General features: G+C 52.4%; 3 protein-coding genes across 7 annotated transcripts; 2 read left to right on the top strand and 1 right to left on the bottom strand.

The window, feature by feature from the left end:
* Nucleotides 1-422: 422 nt before the first annotated feature.
* Nucleotides 423-3,340, top strand: TYROBP (transmembrane immune signaling adaptor TYROBP). Of its 2 annotated transcripts, none has more exons than XM_019979165.2 (5): nt 423-575; nt 955-981; nt 1,143-1,277; nt 1,432-1,478; nt 3,105-3,340. In XM_019979165.2, the coding sequence occupies exons 1-5, from the start codon at nt 521-523 to the stop codon at nt 3,168-3,170; spliced, it is 330 nt and encodes a 109-aa protein (XP_019834724.1). In that variant the 5' UTR covers nt 423-520; the 3' UTR covers nt 3,171-3,340. The 2 variants fall into 2 exon arrangements, with proteins under 2 accessions (XP_019834724.1, XP_019834725.1); XM_019979166.2 differs by having other exon boundaries at nt 424-575; nt 1,435-1,478.
* A 107-nt stretch (nt 3,341-3,447) lies between these two features.
* Nucleotides 3,448-6,104, bottom strand: HCST (hematopoietic cell signal transducer). Of its 2 annotated transcripts, none has more exons than XM_019979189.2 (4): nt 4,796-4,939; nt 4,382-4,405; nt 3,836-3,967; nt 3,448-3,608 (listed from the first exon to the last, which is right to left on the bottom strand). In XM_019979189.2, exons 1-4 carry the CDS (start codon nt 4,836-4,838, stop codon nt 3,568-3,570), a joined length of 240 nt encoding a protein of 79 aa, XP_019834748.1. In that variant the 5' UTR covers nt 4,839-4,939; the 3' UTR covers nt 3,448-3,567. The 2 variants fall into 2 exon arrangements, with proteins under 2 accessions (XP_019834748.1, XP_070628260.1); XM_070772159.1 differs by lacking the exon at nt 3,448-3,608 and adding an exon at nt 4,172-4,278 and having other exon boundaries at nt 4,796-6,104.
* A 1,648-nt stretch (nt 6,105-7,752) lies between these two features.
* NFKBID (NFKB inhibitor delta) lies at nt 7,753-16,189 on the top strand. 3 transcript variants are annotated; one of them, XM_070772118.1, is made up of 10 exons: nt 7,753-7,853; nt 8,462-8,679; nt 8,932-9,122; nt 9,204-9,309; nt 9,428-9,574; nt 9,689-9,740; nt 9,833-9,981; nt 12,614-12,730; nt 13,023-13,187; nt 13,899-16,189. In XM_070772118.1, the coding sequence occupies exons 2-10, from the start codon at nt 8,674-8,676 to the stop codon at nt 13,950-13,952; spliced, it is 987 nt and encodes a 328-aa protein (XP_070628219.1). In that variant the 5' UTR covers nt 7,753-7,853; nt 8,462-8,673; the 3' UTR covers nt 13,953-16,189. The 3 variants fall into 3 exon arrangements, with proteins under 3 accessions (XP_070628219.1, XP_070628218.1, XP_070628220.1); XM_070772117.1 differs by lacking the exon at nt 8,462-8,679 and adding an exon at nt 8,033-8,093; XM_070772119.1 differs by lacking the exons at nt 8,462-8,679; nt 13,023-13,187 and adding an exon at nt 8,033-8,093.
* Nucleotides 16,190-17,172: the final 983 nt, after the last annotated feature.

The raw sequence follows: 17,172 nt of genomic DNA, 5'->3' as shown, positions 1-17,172 counted from the left end.
ATGAACATTACAAGGTTCTGATTGTCACGTAAATATAACTGGTGCTTATAAAAAGCTGACACGGGTCAGACCCTGTTCTAGAGATACAAATTCATTAGACCCCACAACACCCTTCAAAGTAGGTACTATTTTACTCCTTGTTTTACAGGTGAGGAAACTGAGGCCCAGAGAGGTTGAGTGACTTGCTCAAGGTTGTCCAGCCAGGAAGAGGCAGAGATTAGCTCCAATCACGGTCAGCCAGAGCCCCTCCTGTGACAACGATGGCAGACCTCTGTCTGGGGGTGAAGGTTGAATGGACACATGCGCCCATTGCCCTTCATTCTAACCACTGGAGGCTGCAGCCTGGGGTGTCTGGGCCTGATTCTCTTTGATGATGTCTGCCTGTCTCTGTTCCTCCTCCCCCATTGTCCCCTCCTCCCTCCTGCCACCACCCACCTCAGACTTCCTCCTTTACTGGGTTGGACACTACGCCACATCCCACCCGCCTTGGACTGTGGTGTCCAGCAGCGTTGCCTGCATCATGGAGGGCCTTAGACCCTCCGACAGGCTCCTATCTCTCCTTCTGACTGTGGGTGGTGAGTTGGGGGCTTCTGCAGCTTCTGGGCTCAGCACAGGGCAGGGCATGGAGCTGGGCGGAAAGAGAGAATCGAAGTGGGGCGGGGGAGTGTTGGAACTGCAGCAGATCCCCAGCCCCCCAAACCCTATGAGTCTCTCCCAGAGCCTGCGCCCCTACCCACCCCAAGATTTAGCCTCGGGGAGAAGCAGAGGGAGGGGACTCTAAGAGTGTTGCGAAAGGACAAGTCGATGTAGAAGGAACACAGTCCAGAGGCCTTGAGGACAGCCCCCAGGTCCCTCTCGTGCCCGCCGGGGATCAGGAGACACCCTCCCCAGCTTCTATGCCTACTCCGCAGTCACAGCCTCGTGTCTCAGTTTACCTTCTTTTCCTCTCCTCAGGTCTCAGCCTCGTCCAGGCCCAGAGTGGTAGGTCTAGACCCTGCAATCCCCCGCCCTACCTCCCAAAGATCACTCCGCCTCTGGACCCTTCCCCAGTCTCTCCACACATCCCCTCCGATGACTGACACCTCCTCCCAATTCCCACTCCCGGTGGTCTCCCCTGACTCCTGTACCACATCCATTCCCAGAATGCAACTGCTCCTCGGTGAGCCCGGGCGTGCTGGCAGGGATCGTGTTGGGGGACCTGATGCTGACCCTCCTCATCGCTCTGGCTGTGTACTACCTGGGTCGGCTGGTCCCTCGGGGGCGAGGGGCTACGGAGGGTGAGTGGGGCTGGCTGGGGATGGCCTGGGACCCTCTGAGGACTTGCCTGGCAAGGGAAGGGTAGGCTCCCAAGTCACAACCACCCAAAGGGAGGTGATGGAGGGACTGACTTTGGAACAAGAAAATAGTCCCAATTCTCACCCCACCCCCAAGCAGTGACCCGGAAACAGCACATCCCGGAGACAGAGTCGCCTTATCAGGTAAGGAAACCAAGTTCTTGCTTCATCTCTCACTCCAGCCCTGTGGTTGTCTGTCCGAAATGGCCCTCCCGCAGTCCCCGCAGAACCCAGACCCTGAAGCCACTTTCTCAGGAGCTCCTCAAACATTGAAGATGAAGCGTCCAAAACTGCTTTCAGTGATCAGTCATGACCTTAGGCTCAGTTTAAAATGTACGGAGGGGAAATTCAGGGATGATTTGCCTCAGCCAGAAGGCAGGAAAAGCCCAGCCCAGGACATGCTGATTTCTCAGAGAAGTCCGAAGAGCAGAGGATGTAATTCAACCCAATTTGGTAACTTTAAAATGAGGAGTTTTAGAATTAATAGTGGGGGGCAGGGAGCAGATCTTGTCTCCTTTTGAGAAACTGACAAAAGCCAGAGAAAATCCTTTGAAAAATCCATACTAAAAATGTAAAACTGTGTATATAATCTATGGGCAGTGCAAGTATCCTTGAAACCCTCCTTAAGAGCTGTGATACAGGGACTTCCCTGGTGGTCCAATGGCTAAGACTCCACGCTCCCAATGCAGGGAGCTCAGGTTCAATCCCTGGTTAGGGAACTAGATCCCACAGGCCGCAACTAAGAACCATGATGCAAATGTCATCTTTCCATCTCCCACACCGTGTCAGTGTTATTCTTAACCCTTTACGGGGTCATGAGTTCCTCTGAGAATCTAATGGAAGACAAACAGACCCTCTCCAGAAAGATGAACTCCCAGACCAGGCATTTGTATGTGATTTTAGGGATTCTATCTGAGGCCGGCATCTTGGGGCCACAGACCCTTACCTCACCCCCACTGTGAACCCTGCTCTGTGAAGTCTGTTTTACTTGTCTGCAACCAGCTCTGGTTTGTCCCACTTGTGGCTTGAAAGTCTCTCTGTAAAGTATAAGAATCTCAAGTTTGGCTCCATGAGGACCAGAAGACTCAAGGGAATTCCCAGTTACTGGGAGGCAGTGACATTTTAGGGCAAAGCCCCAATTTATTATTCCTTTGGTGAAATTTGTTGAGGGCTTGTTTAGGCTAGATGCTGGCGAGCTTACATCCTAGCTGGAGAGACAGTCTTGAAGCAAACTAGCAAGATCACTTGGGGAGGCAGTGTGAAGAAAATAAAGCAGATTGATGTGACAATGACTGGGGTGTGAGGAGGAGAAACTAGAGATGAGGAAACCAAGAAATGCCTCTCAGGGAATTCCCTGGTGGTCCAGTGGTTAAGACTCTGTGCTTCCAATGCAGGGGGCCCAGGTTTGATCTCTGTTCCACATGCCATGTGGTCAAAGGAAAAAAGAAATGCCTCTCTGAGAAAATTCCATGAGCTGAGACTAGAAGGGGGGAGAAGGAACCTCCCATGGGAATATCTGGGGAACTGGTGTTCCAGGCAGAGAGAAGAGCACACCCAAAGGCCCCTTGCCTGGGGCGTAATGGTGAGGCACAGGGAAGAGGGGAACATTGAATGCCCTTGAATAAAATCCCAGATCTCTTTCATGGCTACAAAGTTGAAAAAGCTGCCAGGGGCCTTGCCAGCCCCTGGAAGAAAGCTAGATTTTCAGTTTATTTGGTCCATACCCTGGTGGCCCTTTCACTGATGGTCCACACCCTGTCCATCCCTTAGGAGCTCCAAGGCCAGAGGACAGATGTCTACAGCGACCTCAACACACAGAGGCCGTATTACAAATGAGTCCAAAGCAGGGCAGTCAACGACCTGAGGCCTGGATCCAGTCATTCCTGATGCATGCGCAGCACTCTACTCCTAATCCCATCAAGACACAGATCCACAGAGTGGCCTCCATGAGATGTCAGACCTCTCCCCACTACTGCCCCCAAATAAACATTGGAGGACACAAACAATGCTGAGTTATTCCAGATCCCTGGGCTGATGGGATAGGGATATATGGAGTCCTGGGGGATCAAGGACCCAGAAAACAGGTAAATGAGAAGGAGCCTTTGAGAAAGAATTAGAACAAGACGTATTTCAATGGCTTTATTCCAGCCCCAAAGCAGGGTGGATTTTCTTGTGCTGCCACCCACATGCAGGATGAGAGGGTCAGAAGTCAAAACTCGCAGTTACAGGGAAGTCAACCCCTGCCAGGCATGTTGATGTAGATTTTGTCATCTTCTGGGGGTGGGGGAGAGCAAACACGAGGCCTGACCACCCACCTCCCACCCACACTTCCACCCCCTTGGGGACCCCCAGCCTCAGGGGTTTTCTCAGGAGTTCCCCCAAGCACCGCCCCCAGGGTTTCCCCGGAACCTCGAGGGCTTGCCCAAGGGGGGCCCCACCCTGGGGACCCCCTCCCTGGGGACATCTTGTCCCTTTAGGCCCAGCCCTGTCCCTACTCTCACCTTGGGTGGGCCTGCTGCGTAGGCGCGCACACACAAACACCACCACCACAATTAGCAGTGACACAACAGCATCCGCAGCCACAAGGCCTGCCAGGAGTGGCAGAGAGAGGGGCCCACATCCGGAACAGGAACCTGAAGGGTGGGGACCAAGACAAGAAGGCGGCTGAGGGGGGTTCCAGACACTCAAGGCTGGGCTTCAGGCATACGATACAAAGGAAATCCCTTTGGGGGTGGATGTCCCAGAATTCCTGGGGAAGGAGAGGGGCGATGGAGATTCAGAGAGAAGCTGGGGATGTCCTAGGGCTCCCAGGACTGTGCTTTGGGCACAGTGAGTACCCCTGAAGACAGGTCGGGGGGTTGGCTCATTGTTGGGCCTTCAGTTTGGTGATGAGGATGGTGAAGTGGGGACCCAGAGAGGGCTGCAGATCCTCTGGCGGCTCCAACTAGAGGATGAGAAGTGAGATTCCGGACTCACAGGCCACACTTTAGGAATGGAAGGAGGACCTGAAGTGATGCCGTGAAGGGGAGGGGGTGTTGATTTCTCACCTGGGGTCATCTGAGCTGTAGCCACTGTGAAAGGAGAGGGAAGGCACATCAGTGGGCAGAGGTGGTTCTCAAAACAGGGTGCAGGGAAAGGAGATGCCCTGAGAAATCACCTCCACTCCAGAGAGATCAAATGAGAAGAGGGGCCAAGTGGGAGGGGAGCGCCCAGAGACCCAGAGAGAGACAGGAAATCAGAAGTAGAGGCAGAGACCCAGCAATAGAAGGGGGTGGACAGGCAGCCATCCAAATTCAGCTTCCCTTCCCAAAGAAGCGGCCCAGAAGTTTATTTCTGGAAAGGAAAGGGCACTGAGAGAAGGACCCGCCCTCAGCACCCCTCCCTTCAGATGCCACCCCAAACTGTCCTGTTCACAAAACTCTAACACCACCCCCTCCAGCCCCCGTAACCACTGGCATCACCTGGGAGCAAAAGCAGGAACAGGATGTTGCCTGGCGGGACCATGGTGGGCTGGGGGCTGGAAGGGACCTCTCAAAGGGCTTAGGTCCAGAGAAGTCCTGAGGAACAATGGGGGAGTGGAGAGGCAGCAATAGTAGCGGATGTCACCCTGCTGGTGACAAGGCCACCTGCTTCCTGTGTGTCTGTGTGGGAGGGGGAGAGGTAATGGATCCCTCTGACTGCCTTCAGGGACAAACCAGGGGGAGGGTCAGAGAGACCAGTGAGGCTGCTACGACTGTCCAGGTGAGACGTGACAGGTAGACCAGGGTGTGGGCACTGGGGAGATTCTGGCAAGATTTTTAAAGTAGAGACGACAAAACTTGCTGATGGAGTGGATATGAGTGTGTATGAGAGAGAGGGATCCAGGATGACCGAAGATTCTGGTCTGAGCAACTAAGAAGGACAGAGAATCCTTTGACAGGATGGAGAAAGAGGGGAAGCAGGTTTAGATGAAAAAGTGCCCAGGTTTGGCAAACTGAGTTGGAAATGCCTGATAGAGCTCCCTGTGGAGAAGCTGAATGACCACAGCGGCCTCTTTTGAGTTCACGGGATGTCTGGTCTGGAGATGTAAATTTGGGGACTGATGGCTCATGGATGGTATTTAAAGCCATAAGACTGGATGAGATCATCAAGGAAGTGAGTAGAGACAGAGGAGCAACACTACCTCCCCCAGCACCAAGAAAGGGTGAAGAGGAGTAAACAGGCAGGAAAACGGAAGGAGCAGCAAGTGAGGGAGGAGAATTAGGAGAGCACAGTCTTGAACGCAGGGGAGAAATGTGATTTACATGGTCACCAAGATGGGAACTGAGAAACGAGCCTCCCACTGGAATGACAGTCTGCTCTAGGGCTGGGAATTCCTGCCTGCTTGGTTCACAGCTACACCACAGCACCCAGCAAAGTGCCTCCCTTGCAGTAATAAATTCTTTTTAACGACGAATGAACAAATGAGAACTGGCCTCTGAAAAAGAAGGTGATGTGGGGAAGAGGGGAAATTTGAGACCACCTATATCACTACCTATAGACCTTTCCTCCCGTGAGACCAAGGAGTCCAGAACCCCGGCCCCCTTCTCCCTGGACCTGGTATTACTGGCAGCGTCCTCCAACCCTCCACCAACCCAGGGCCTTGAAGTCAAGGCCTCCAACATCCACTTGGACAAAGATCCAGGAATTCGGGTCCCCAGTTCCCTCCTCCTTCAGGAGTCCGCCACCCCAGGAACCTTCTCCCTCAGACCAAAGATAGGGTTCCCAATTCCTCTTTCCCAGGAGACTTCGGAGTCGGGCCTTCAAATGAGCCCGCCCATTCAGACACCAGATTCGCTCGAGCGCACCGCGGGGACTCCCGGGCTTGTGGGAGGGGCCCTGCCCGGGACTGGGCGGGGCCAGAACCTCCGTTTAAAAACTCGCGGGGGGACCCGGCCCAAGATCGGGGACCCGGCGGCGGCTCCGCGGGGAAGCAGCGAGGCTGGCGCAGCGCCGAGGCCGGGGCCCTGGGGGCCCGCAATCAGCACCACGGAATCCCCGAGGTAACTGGGGGGCGGGGAGGTGAAGTACGCTCGGCCCCTAAGAGAGGGGCTGGGGAACGGACTCCTGAGGTTCTGAGGGACGGAGATGGACATCAAGAGTGAAGGGTCTAGCATCAAGCTGAGAGTGAGAACCCAACGTGTGCAGGGGGCAGAGGGTGCAGAGTCCTGGGTCGTGATGCCGGAGCGGCTGGGATTCTGGGTTCCGTGTCTGGAGAGCTAAAGGACTGGGGATCCGGAATCTTAGGTTCTGGGAGTGAAAGTGCTGGGAACCCCGAGCCCTGCCTGGGTCCTAGAAGGAGGGGCTGGCGACCCAGCCGCCATACTCTAGAAGAGGCTGGATTGAGTCCTTGGGGGCGTTTGAAATTGGCCAAGGTCTGGATAGGCAAGGTCCGAGGCTTGGCTGCAGGGATGCTCTCGGCCCGTGACCCTGCTCCCACCCTGGGATTTCCCGAATCGCCACCCGGCCCGGGTCCCCGGGCTGAGCAGGAATTCCCCATGTGCGGGGATTCTACGAGCGCCACGCTTGGCCACGCATTGCGTTTCGGAGCCGGACACCTGGTGTATGGGGTAGAGAGGAAGCGGGAGGTGGAAGATTCCCTTGCGTGTGCGCCGTGACGTCAGCGCGTCGCGTCTGGGCTGTTTCCGAGTCCGCCTCCCGCGCTTAACCCTTTTTCCGCCCGAGCCGGGTGAGGGCCGAGGGCCCAGGCTTCTGGGGTAGCGTGAACAAGGAGTCTGGAAACTGGGACTCCCAGGTCCTAGAGGGGAGTAGGCTGAGGCCCGGACTCGTGGGTCCTGGGGTAGCAGTTGAGAGTCTCCCAGACTCCTTTGGGGTGGGGTTTAGACTCCTGCGTCTGAAGAAGGGGGCAAGGTCCGAACTTTTGGATCCCTGAAGAGCCAAGGGGCTGTCGACTTCGTGGTTCCTCAGGGAGAGAGGCTGGGGACTCGGATATCTGGTTTCCCGAGGAAAAGTATCAGGGCAGCTTCTAGGGCAGAGAGATTTGGGAACCTGCATGTGCGTCTCTGTGAAGGGAAGCCCGGCATCCCCCCGAATTCCTCAGGACTGAGAGATCTGGGGGTGGGGTGCGGTGGGATTTTTCACGGAAGTGGCGGTCAGAGGGAGGGGGGCTGCAGAGGGCGCCCTCCACCCCCTTCCTTAGTTTCCACGACGCTGGTGGAAAGTTGGGTCAGAGGGGAAAGTGCGGAGCAAAAGGAAGGAAACGGCGGAGGCGGCTGCGGCGCTGCACCCGAAATCTTAGATTGGCTTTGGAGTTCTCAGGCGACAGCAGTGTGCCAGTTTTTTCCGCGCGGGAGGGCGAGGAGGATGTTCAGATCCACTCCCCCGCGCCCTTGGGTGACTTAAAGACCCCTGATAACTTCCCTCCCTCCTCACCCCTCAGTGAGCCGGAATGAGCGCAGCCATTGCCCGTCACAGACGGTGAAGAAGCTGCTAGAAGAACAGAGGCGCCGCCAGCAGCAGCCAGACGCCTGTGCGCTACCGGTGAGCCCCAGGACGCCCTATAAACTACAACTCCCATGAGGTCATGTCCTGGTGGGCAAGGGCCCTCAGGGCTGACGAGAGATGTAGTCCTGACTTAGATGCCTTGTAGGTGGGGAATGGGTACCGAGAAGTCTGCTGGATAAATTCCCCCTTGTTTCTTTTCGTTTCGGCCTCTGCAGGGACAGTTCCCACCTCCCTTGGCCCAGCCCCTGACTTCATCTGTGAATGAGGGTGAAGCTGGTAAGTCTGGAAACTCACTTGGTTCCCCCAGGGACTCAAACATCCCTGCTCTTAGAACTTTCCAGAACTTAGGTGTTAGGCCCTCATTCTTGCTGAGACCTGGTAGAAGTTTCATCTCCCAGATTCTCTGGAGCTCAGTAGTTTATGCACGTAGTCCTGGGGTCCAGGCTCCCAGCCTGGAGTCTAGGCCCTCATTCAGTGTTCAGGCATTTAGGCTCCCACAGTCCAAACCTCCAGCCCTTTGGTGCCCCAGAAGTACTAGCTTTCTGTATCCTGGGGACGCTGGGCCCTCATACAGCTCCTGTCTGGGCTGCTACTTCCCTGGCTCTGGTAACCAGGCCTGCCTCTCCTCCTCCTCTCACACACAGGCCATACTCACTTCCCAGCACACCAGGAGACTGTGGGTTCTGGACTTGGCAGCCTGGCACCCCCCACTGGCTTTGTAGACTGGGACCCCAACAAGCATGCTGCCTACACGGACAGCCTCTACTCTTATCCTGCTTCTGCTGCTGAAAGTTTTCTGACTCCTGACTTCTACTCACCCTCGGACCCAGGGCGGCCGTGTTCATTTCCCCTAGGGATGGAGGTGAGACTGACAATGGGAACTGGATGCCGAAGGGTCCCTGAGATGCCCAGTTGCCCTTATGCAGCACAGCATTCTGAGATGTCTGGGTCAGGAGCCCATTCCTCAGATGGGCAAAACCGAGGCCCAAAGGTCCAGGGTTACTGGCCGCAGATGGAACATCCAGCCACTGCCTAGCACTCTGTATGTATATGTGTGTGGTGGAAAGAGGGAATTCTCAGCTGACTGGCTCTCCCCACCCTCTGTACCCTTCAGGACCCCCTGGACACTCGGCTCTATGCAGACCCTTCCCTGCCACAGGCAGGATCCTGGAGGGCTTCTGGGCTCCCCTCAGGACCTCCACAGTTGCCTCCTGTGGTCACTGGACCATCCCTGGACACCGCCCGTGCTCACATGCTGGCTCTAGGGCCCCAAAAGCTGCTGGCGCAGGATGAGGAGGGAGACACGTGAGTACAGGGGAGTGGAGTCTGCGGGCTCCCTGCTCAGTTGGGGTGCTGTGCTCATTGCTGCCCCCCACCTGTCCCTAGGCTCCTGCACCTGTTTGCTGCGCGGGGGTTGCGCTGGGCAGCATACGCCGCAGCTGAGATGCTCCAAGCATACAGACATCTAGACATTCGTGAGCATAAGGGCAAGGTGAGGGCTGGAGGCGTGGTCTCCTGGATCTGAGGACAAAAGGGCTGAGGGCCTGGGTCCCTGGTTTTCAGAGGGTAGAGGATGGGGGGCCCAGACTGACCTTTCCTGACACCTGCAGACCCCTCTTCTGGTGGCTGCTGCTGCCAACCAACCCCTGATTGTGGAGGATCTACTGAACCTGGGAGCGGAACCCAACGCCACTGACCATCAAGGACGTTCTGTCTTACACGTGGCCGCTACGTATGGGCTCCCAAGAGTCCTCTCGGTATGTCCGTTTGGCAGATGGGATGAATGGGATGGGCTAGATTGCCTAGATCCTGAGTTTCAGGGCTACATGGCCTGGAGAGACTCTAAGCCAGCTCTCTGCCTTCTCCTCCAGGCTGTAATTAACTCAGGGGTTCGAGTTGACATAGAAGCCAGAGACTTTGAGGGTAAGTTGAATGGTGGGCAGGGTGTTGTGGCAGGTGGGGCTGGGTCAGGGGAGTGCTCCAGATATAGAGTCCTCACTGTCTCTGCTCTGCAGGCCTCACCCCACTCCACACAGCCATCCTGGCCCTCAACGTGGCTATGCACCCACCTGACCTATATCCCCCAGTACTGAGTACCCAGGCCCAGGACAGGCTGGCTTGCGTCAAGATGTTGCTGCACATGGGTGCGGATCACACCAGCCAGGTGAGCTGGGCAGTGGACAGCTAGCCCCCAGAGGGCATGTGAGATGGGAGCTCTTGAATGTCCAAGAAAGCTAAATAAATGCTGACTTGCCCCTTGTCAGTGGCGTGAACTTAAACATGTTACTTCACTTCTCTGTGTCCCAGTTGTCAACTGGGAATAATATTAATGATTTTAGCTTATATTTATCAAGCACTTAACAATTATTAAACACTGAGTTTCACCGATTAGCTAATTGAATCCTCACAAACATGCTTTGATGTGTGTGCTATTATTGCCTTGTCCATTTTAATGATAATGAAACTGAGGCTCAAGGACTCAAAAATCTTGTACCTTGTAAGTGTCAGAGAGGGAATCCAAGCCCAGGTGGCCTGACCCTATAATCCAGCTCTTACTACATATATTCTCCTCCTTCCTGACAGTAGCTCCTTCAAAGGCTGGCTGAAAGAATTACACATCCACTCGTTATTTTGGATTTTTTTGTTTTAAAGAACTTTGAACACAGATAAAGTACAGAAAATTATATTGATATAATAAACTCCACCTACCCAACATAAATAACCAGCAACTCAAAGCTAGTCCTATTCCATTCACTTCTCCACTTCCCTGTATTATTTTTAAGTAAATCCAAGCTTATAGTTTTATGGGTAAAATTATACCCATAAATATTTGTCTTAAAAGATAAGGATTCTTTTTAACCTCAGTACCATTATTCCACCTTAAAAAAATTAACAGTCTCATAATATCAAATATCTTGTGTTCAAATTTTTGTTCGGCTCTAAAGTAACATATGGGCTTCTCAGGTGGCATAGCAGTAGAGAATCCGCCTGCCAAGCAGGAGACGAGGGTTCGATCCCTGGGTTGGAAAGATCCCCTCAAGAAGGAAATAGCAACCCACTCCAGTATTCTTGCCTGGAAAATCCCATGGACAAAGGAGCCTGGCAGGCTGTAGTCCATGGGATCACAAAGATTCTGACACAACTTAGTGACTGAGCATGCAAGCACAGTAACATACATTTATTTTTTTCATTAAAAAAACCAAAAAAACTATGATCCAAATAAAGCCCACACATTGCAATGATATGTCTTTTTTTTTTCCTTTTTAAAAAATTTTTATTGAAGTATAGTTGATTTACAATGTTGTGTTAGTTTCAGGTATACAGCAAAGTGATTTATTTGTATAATATATGCATATTCTATTTCATATTCTTTTCCATTATGGTCTATTACACGATGTTAAGTCTAGTTCCCTGTGCTACACAGTAGGACCTTGTTTGTCTATTTTATATGTAGTAGTTTGTTTCTGCTGCTGCTGCTAAGTCGCTTCAGTCGTGTTCGACTCTGCGACCCCATAGACGGCAGCCCACCAGGCTGTCCCGTCCCTGGGATTCTCCAGGCAAGAACACTGGAGTGGGTTGCCATTTCCTTCTCCAATGCATGAAAGTGAAGTTGCTCAGTCATGTCCGACCCTTAGCAACCCCATGGACCGCAGCCCACCAGGCTTCTCCATCCATGGGATTTTGCAGGCAAGAGTACTCCTAATTTATCCTCCCCCACCCTGTTTCCCTTTAGTAAGTATGTTTTCTATGTCTAAACACATAGTTTTTCATGTTTATTATCATTAGGGATTCTTTGAAGGCACATAATGAAGTTTCATTGTGGAAAATGTCTTTATTTGCTTCAAAATATGAAGAGAGCTACTCAATATGGAAGTAGATATAGGCTTAGATAGTCCACTGATAAATGCTTCTCAGCTGTCATCCTTGTAGATAAAATAGTCCATGTGGGATGTGGGTGCATTTTATGGTGTTCAGTAGAATGTGGGCTGGCCAGGGCAGCTGCTAGTCCAGAGATCCAGAGAGCTCCTTTGGAGGACTAGAAAAGGAGTCTTTTTCTCAATGATACCTGAGCTGGAAAACTGTCTTAATGAATATACAGTTCAGTGGTGCTTATGATCTGAATGTGTGCTTGTGTTCGCTCAATTGCTCAGTTGTGTCCAACTCTTTACAAGCCCATGGACTGTAGCCCACAAGGCTCCTCTGTCCGTGGGATTTTCCCGGCAAGAATACTGGAGTGGGTTGCGATTTCCCCCTCCAGGGGATTTTCCCAACCCAGGGATCAAAACCATGTCTCTTGTGTCTCCTGCATTGGCAGGCAAAGTCTTTACCACGGCTCCATCATCTGAGTGGCACCCCCTTAAATCTGGTATTCTTGTAGAGTGCACAGTGCATACAACTGTATAATGCACATATGCTGCTGCTGCTGAGTCGCTTCAGTCGTATCCCACTCTGTGTGACCCCATAGACGGCAGCCCACCAGGCTCCGCTGTCCCTGGGATTCTCCAGGCAAGAACATTAGAGTGGGTTGCCATTTCCTTCTCCAATGCATGAAAGTGAAAAGTGAAAGTGAAGTTGTTCAGTCGTGTCCGACTCTTAGTGACCCTGTGGACTGCAGCCTACCAGGCTCCTCTGTCCGTGGGATTTTCCAGAGTACTGGAGTGGGGTGCCATTGCCTTCTCCGATGTACATATGGGTGCTTGCAAAAGAGGAACAGAGTCTCTAAAGGCTCTTGGGTTCCATGGCTGGAGGCCTGGGTATGAGGACTGGCCTGACCTCTGCCATTTCCCTCCCCACAGGAAATCAAGAGCAACAAGACTGTTCTGCACTTGGCTGTGCAGGCTGCCAACCCGACCCTGGTTCAGCTGCTACTGGCACTGCCACGGGGAGACCCGAGGGCCTTTGTCAACATGAAGGTAGGGGCCTGGGCTGGAATGTGCAGACTGGGTGAGATGTGAGAGACGGGCAGCTGGATGCTGGGGGTCCTGTGGGCTGTGGCTGTGGAGGGGACGATGTATAGCATGTGGACCTAGACCAGAGGCACATGTTGGACATAGACAGAGGGCTGTGTGGAATGTGGTGTGGAGCAGGGCTCTGGGACGTGAGAGGGGACATGTGGGACGTGAACGTGGCAATATAGAGAGTGTTAGGTCGAGAGCCCAAGCCAGCTGAGTGCATCCTTAGCAGTCCTCCCCTCACTGTCTCCAGGCCCATGGGAACACCGCCCTCCACATGGCAGCCGCCCTGCCCCCTGGGCCAGCCCAGGAGGCCATTGTGCGGTGCCTGCTGGCAGCTGGAGCGGATCCAACACTGCGCAACCTGGAGAATGAGCAGCCTGTCCACCTGCTACGGCCTGGGCCGGGCCCCGAGGGGGTGAGCACTGAGCCAGCCCCTACTGCAGGGTGAACCTCTGACCCCATCCATTTCTGCCTTTAGAGGGTGATTTGTGGTCTCAGAAGGTGACCTTGACCCTTCTCCGACCCCGACTTCAAAATGTGACCTTGAGGGACTTCCCTGGCAGTCCAGTGGTTAAGACTTCCCACTACTACTGCAAGGGGATTGGGTTTGATTCCTGGTCTGGGAACTAAGGTCCCACATGCCATGCAGCACAGCCAAAACAAAAGTGATCTTGGACCTCAGTGTCTGCTCCCTTGCCTGATAAGGTGACTCCTCCTGATATCTATTTAAACCCTGACCTCAGAGTATGACCTCTACTTTTAACCCTGAATCCTGACCTTAAAGCATGACCTTTGATCCCCAGGATAACCTCTAGCCCCCTGACTTTTAGTCCTGACTTCAGAGTGGGACTTCTGACCCTCAAATGTGACTCTGACTCCTAGCTTCTCCCCTTGGACTCCCAGTCCTCAATGCTAATCACAAGGTGGGAACTCCCAGCCAGCAACACCTTTGCTCAGGAGCCTTGATTCATTGTGTGCACGAGGCTTCACCCCCATTCCCACACATTTGACCTTCAAACCCATCTGACTCGACTCACTTCTCTCTAACCTCCAACTTCACAGGGTGCGCCTGCCCCATCTCTCCCGCAGCCTCTCAAACTTCTTCCCCATCTTGTTTTGTCCACAGCTCCGGCAGCTATTGAAGAGGAGCCGAGTGGCACCCCCAGGCCTGTCCTCTTAGGACGCAAACCCAGAACCTGGACTGATTTTCCAGTCCCCACCGTCCTGTGGGACAACCAGCGTATGCTAATGTTGCAAATCCGTGATAATGTATGTAGACAATGTCCAGTCTTTGGGGTCTTACATTAAAACCCCAAAATGGCTGCTAGGGGTAAACAGTCCCCAATATTTGGGGCAGTATATGATACCCCTCTCCCACCCACAAGGAGCCCGCTTGATGATTTCTGTGAAATCGAGGCCCCTTGATTGTTTCTGTGAAACACCCTAGACCCCCCCCTTTCCCCAGCAGGATCTTTTGGGGTCCCCTCTGCTAACTCAGCTCTTTACATCTGGAACCCCAGATATAACTCCCTTACATGTTACTTGGAGTATCCCCCAAAATAGCTTCTGGTACCATCCCAGTAGAGCTCCAAGATGACCCATTGAACTCCCCGGGACCCAGCCCCTTCAGGTCCCTGACATAGGAAGGACTCTCCTAAGTTAGGTTCCCCTAGGTCTTTTAAAGTCGGAACTCAACCAGGCCCCTGTCTCAGATGTCGGTATTTCCAGTGAATCCCCTCCCCTCTCTGAAGCTCCCGATTAAACTCAACCTGGATTGGAACCGTTACTGTCTAATCGCTCATCATGGGTGCAGGGAAGTGACTGAGGAGCTGTGTTTGGGTGAGTGTGTCTGGGTGGGGTGTTGTAGCAAACACCGTGGGGGGGCCAAGTCCACGTCCTGTCGCCCTCCCCGCTCAACGCCTGGTGGTCTGACCGCCAGGGCCAGCACGCGAGTCTTTGCCTGTGGGCCTTCTCAGACCACTGGTGCCCACTTTGCCTCTTCCCACTCCAGTAGCCCTCAACCAGTGACTGACTGAAGGGAGATGGTATGTAAATGCTCCAGGCCCACCGCATCAGTGGGGATGACTGTGTGTGTTCTACACGGGCTCTCAAAGTTCCCTGACGGGATGAACCTCCAGTTCTCTACCCAGTGGTTCTGGATTGCTAACATGCCCTTTCGTGGCAGCTTTTTCCTTTTCTGTGTCACTTCCTGCTTCCCCCACCAGTGTTTTTCACCCCTTCCAGGTAATCATGTCCTCAAATCCTTACCTCAGCCTCTGCTTCTGGAGAAACCTTAACTAAAGACAGAAGGCCTCCACAATGCCCTCTTCTCATATCTGCCCCACAGCCTCTGCTCTGGCCTCCATTCCAATCTCATCCCTTCAGAGAGCCCTCTGACCCACGTTAGCCCCCACTGCTTGGAGCCTCTCTCGGACAGCAAACCAAGCACACTCGAGGGTGTGGCCCCGTGTCTCTACCCTAAGACCTAAGGCTTAAAACAGCCACCGCTTTTGATGGCCATGATTTTGCAGTCTGGGCTGGGCTGGGCTGGGCAGTTCTGCTGTCTTGCTTTGGTCACTCATGTGGCTGCAGTCAGCTGGAGGCCTGCTTGGACTGGACAATGGCACTCATATGTCTGAGAGTTCGATCAAGATGGCTGAAACCCCTGAGAGTGAACCGAGCATCTCTCTCTGGTCCCTCCAGGAGGGTAGCAGGATCCCTTCACATGATAGCTCCAAGAGAACAAGCCTCTGCTTACATCATGCTTGCTGACACCACACTGCTCAAAGTCTGTCATGTGCCAAGCCCAGAATCTGTGGGGAGGAGGGTACTACCCACGGACAAGAAGACTGGGAGGTGGGGTCATTGGCGGTGCTAGCGCAAGTCTCCCACATGAGCTGCTTTGGACCAGCACGTGTGCGCCTCTGTGTGTACTCACATATTCGCAGCTGACCCGTGAAAAATTCATAGAAATATGTCACATTTCATCAATTCTAGGGAGAACTTAATAGGAATTCATCTTACAGTCAATTATGTGACCTAGTTTAATGTCAGCATATTTTTCCTTTGTGGTACACAAAATAATGGTATTATTTTTGATAGTATCTTAGATTCTGTTGACATATATGTATCCCAACGTGTTTCAAAACACACATTCACACACACAGACACCACCAACGATAACATGTTTGTATGTGTTTGTGTGTGCTCTGTTGTGTCCGACTCTGCGAACCTATGGACTCTGGCCCACCAGGTTCCTCCATCCGTGGAATTTTCTAGGCAAGGATATGGAGTGGGTTGCCATTTTCTTCTCTAGGGAATCTTTCTGACCCAAGGATTGAACCCACCTCTTGAGTCTCCTGCATTGGCAGGCAGATTCTTTACCACTGAGCCACCTGGGAAGCCCAACATATCTCTTAAGAAAACTGCTTTACTAGAAGAAGAATTAAATTGCTTTAAATGGGAAAATAAGAGTGGCTTAGGGATACAAGAGCAACAAATCAGCAATAGTAAAGTTATTTTTCCTGCTGGAATTTCAATAAAACTTTTTAAACTAATTACTCTTAAGTATATCCATTAAAATGCAAATATTCTTAAGGAATTATGCACTGAGCATATTGAGCAAAATGGCCTTTGATTTTCTATGCCACCTGCTCAGAGCTCCTTACCCATTGTTAGCCTGTTAATCACTGTTGGCTGTGAAAACAGAAAGGCAGGTTTTCCCCTGATAGTAGTGCTAGTTATAGATTTCTGACCTGATGTTAAAACCAGATCAGAATGATGTTTCTAACTGGGTTCTTTTTTTTTTTTTTTTTTTTGACCGCACTATGAGGAATGTGGGATCTTAGTTCTTCAACCGGGGATTGAACCCGTGCCTGTTGAAGTGGAAGCACGGTGTCTTAACTACTGGGCCGCCAGGGAAGTCCCAGAAGCTGCTTCTTAATAAACTGTAACATTGTGTCCAGCTTGCATCATGTAGACATCTTTCTCCCAATACTTTTCACGTCTATATTTAATATACATGACCTATATTTATATGTATATATTATGTAGAGCTCACCACCGTGAGCTCATTGGTCCTTTGGGAAAAATAGAAATACTGTTCCCTCCCTTAGGTCTGTCAGAAAACTGAGCTATCCTGATATTGGGACACAACATATTACTGCCATCTGCTGGGAAGCTGTGGTAAAAATGCGATCTGCAATGTCTAGGAGATGAATGGTACCACTTGAAATTTTGCAGTGAGCAACCTGAACACCATATGGGACTACATGGATTATTAGCCAGGAGGTTAGCAAAATGGCCAAGAGTGTGGGCACTGGAGCCAGGTTTTCTGGCTTGAATTTCTAGCTCCAACGCTTCCTAGATGGCGACCTTGAAAATGTGATGAAATGTCTCTT

Source organism: Bos indicus, chromosome 18, assembly GCF_029378745.1.
Source record: "Bos indicus isolate NIAB-ARS_2022 breed Sahiwal x Tharparkar chromosome 18, NIAB-ARS_B.indTharparkar_mat_pri_1.0, whole genome shotgun sequence".
Lineage (NCBI taxonomy): Eukaryota > Metazoa > Chordata > Mammalia > Artiodactyla > Bovidae > Bos > Bos indicus.
This window is presented reverse-complemented; position numbering and strand designations above follow the sequence as displayed.

Excerpts from the sequence above, each read along its gene's own strand:
- TYROBP (XM_019979165.2), top strand. The coding sequence starts at position 521 with ATGGAGGGCCTTAGACCCTCCGACAGGCTCCTATCTCTCCTTCTGACT. Across the intron at positions 982-1,142 it reads CCTCGTCCAGGCCCAGAGTG|AATGCAACTGCTCCTCGGTG; the intron begins GTAGGTCTAGAC and ends ATCCATTCCCAG. Across the intron at positions 1,479-3,104 it reads AGACAGAGTCGCCTTATCAG|GAGCTCCAAGGCCAGAGGAC; the intron begins GTAAGGAAACCA and ends TCCATCCCTTAG.
- HCST (XM_070772159.1), bottom strand. The coding sequence starts at position 4,838 with ATGGTCCCGCCAGGCAACATCCTGTTCCTGCTTTTGCTCCCAG. Across the intron at positions 4,406-4,795 it reads GTTCCTGCTTTTGCTCCCAG|TGGCTACAGCTCAGATGACC; the intron begins GTGATGCCAGTG and ends CTCCTTTCACAG. Across the intron at positions 3,968-4,171 it reads CCCCCGACCTGTCTTCAGGG|GTTCCTGTTCCGGATGTGGG; the intron begins GTACTCACTGTG and ends CCCACCCTTCAG.
- NFKBID (XM_070772117.1), top strand. Across the intron at positions 9,123-9,203 it reads CAGGATGAGGAGGGAGACAC|GCTCCTGCACCTGTTTGCTG; the intron begins GTGAGTACAGGG and ends ACCTGTCCCTAG. Across the intron at positions 9,741-9,832 it reads AGAAGCCAGAGACTTTGAGG|GCCTCACCCCACTCCACACA; the intron begins GTAAGTTGAATG and ends TCTGCTCTGCAG.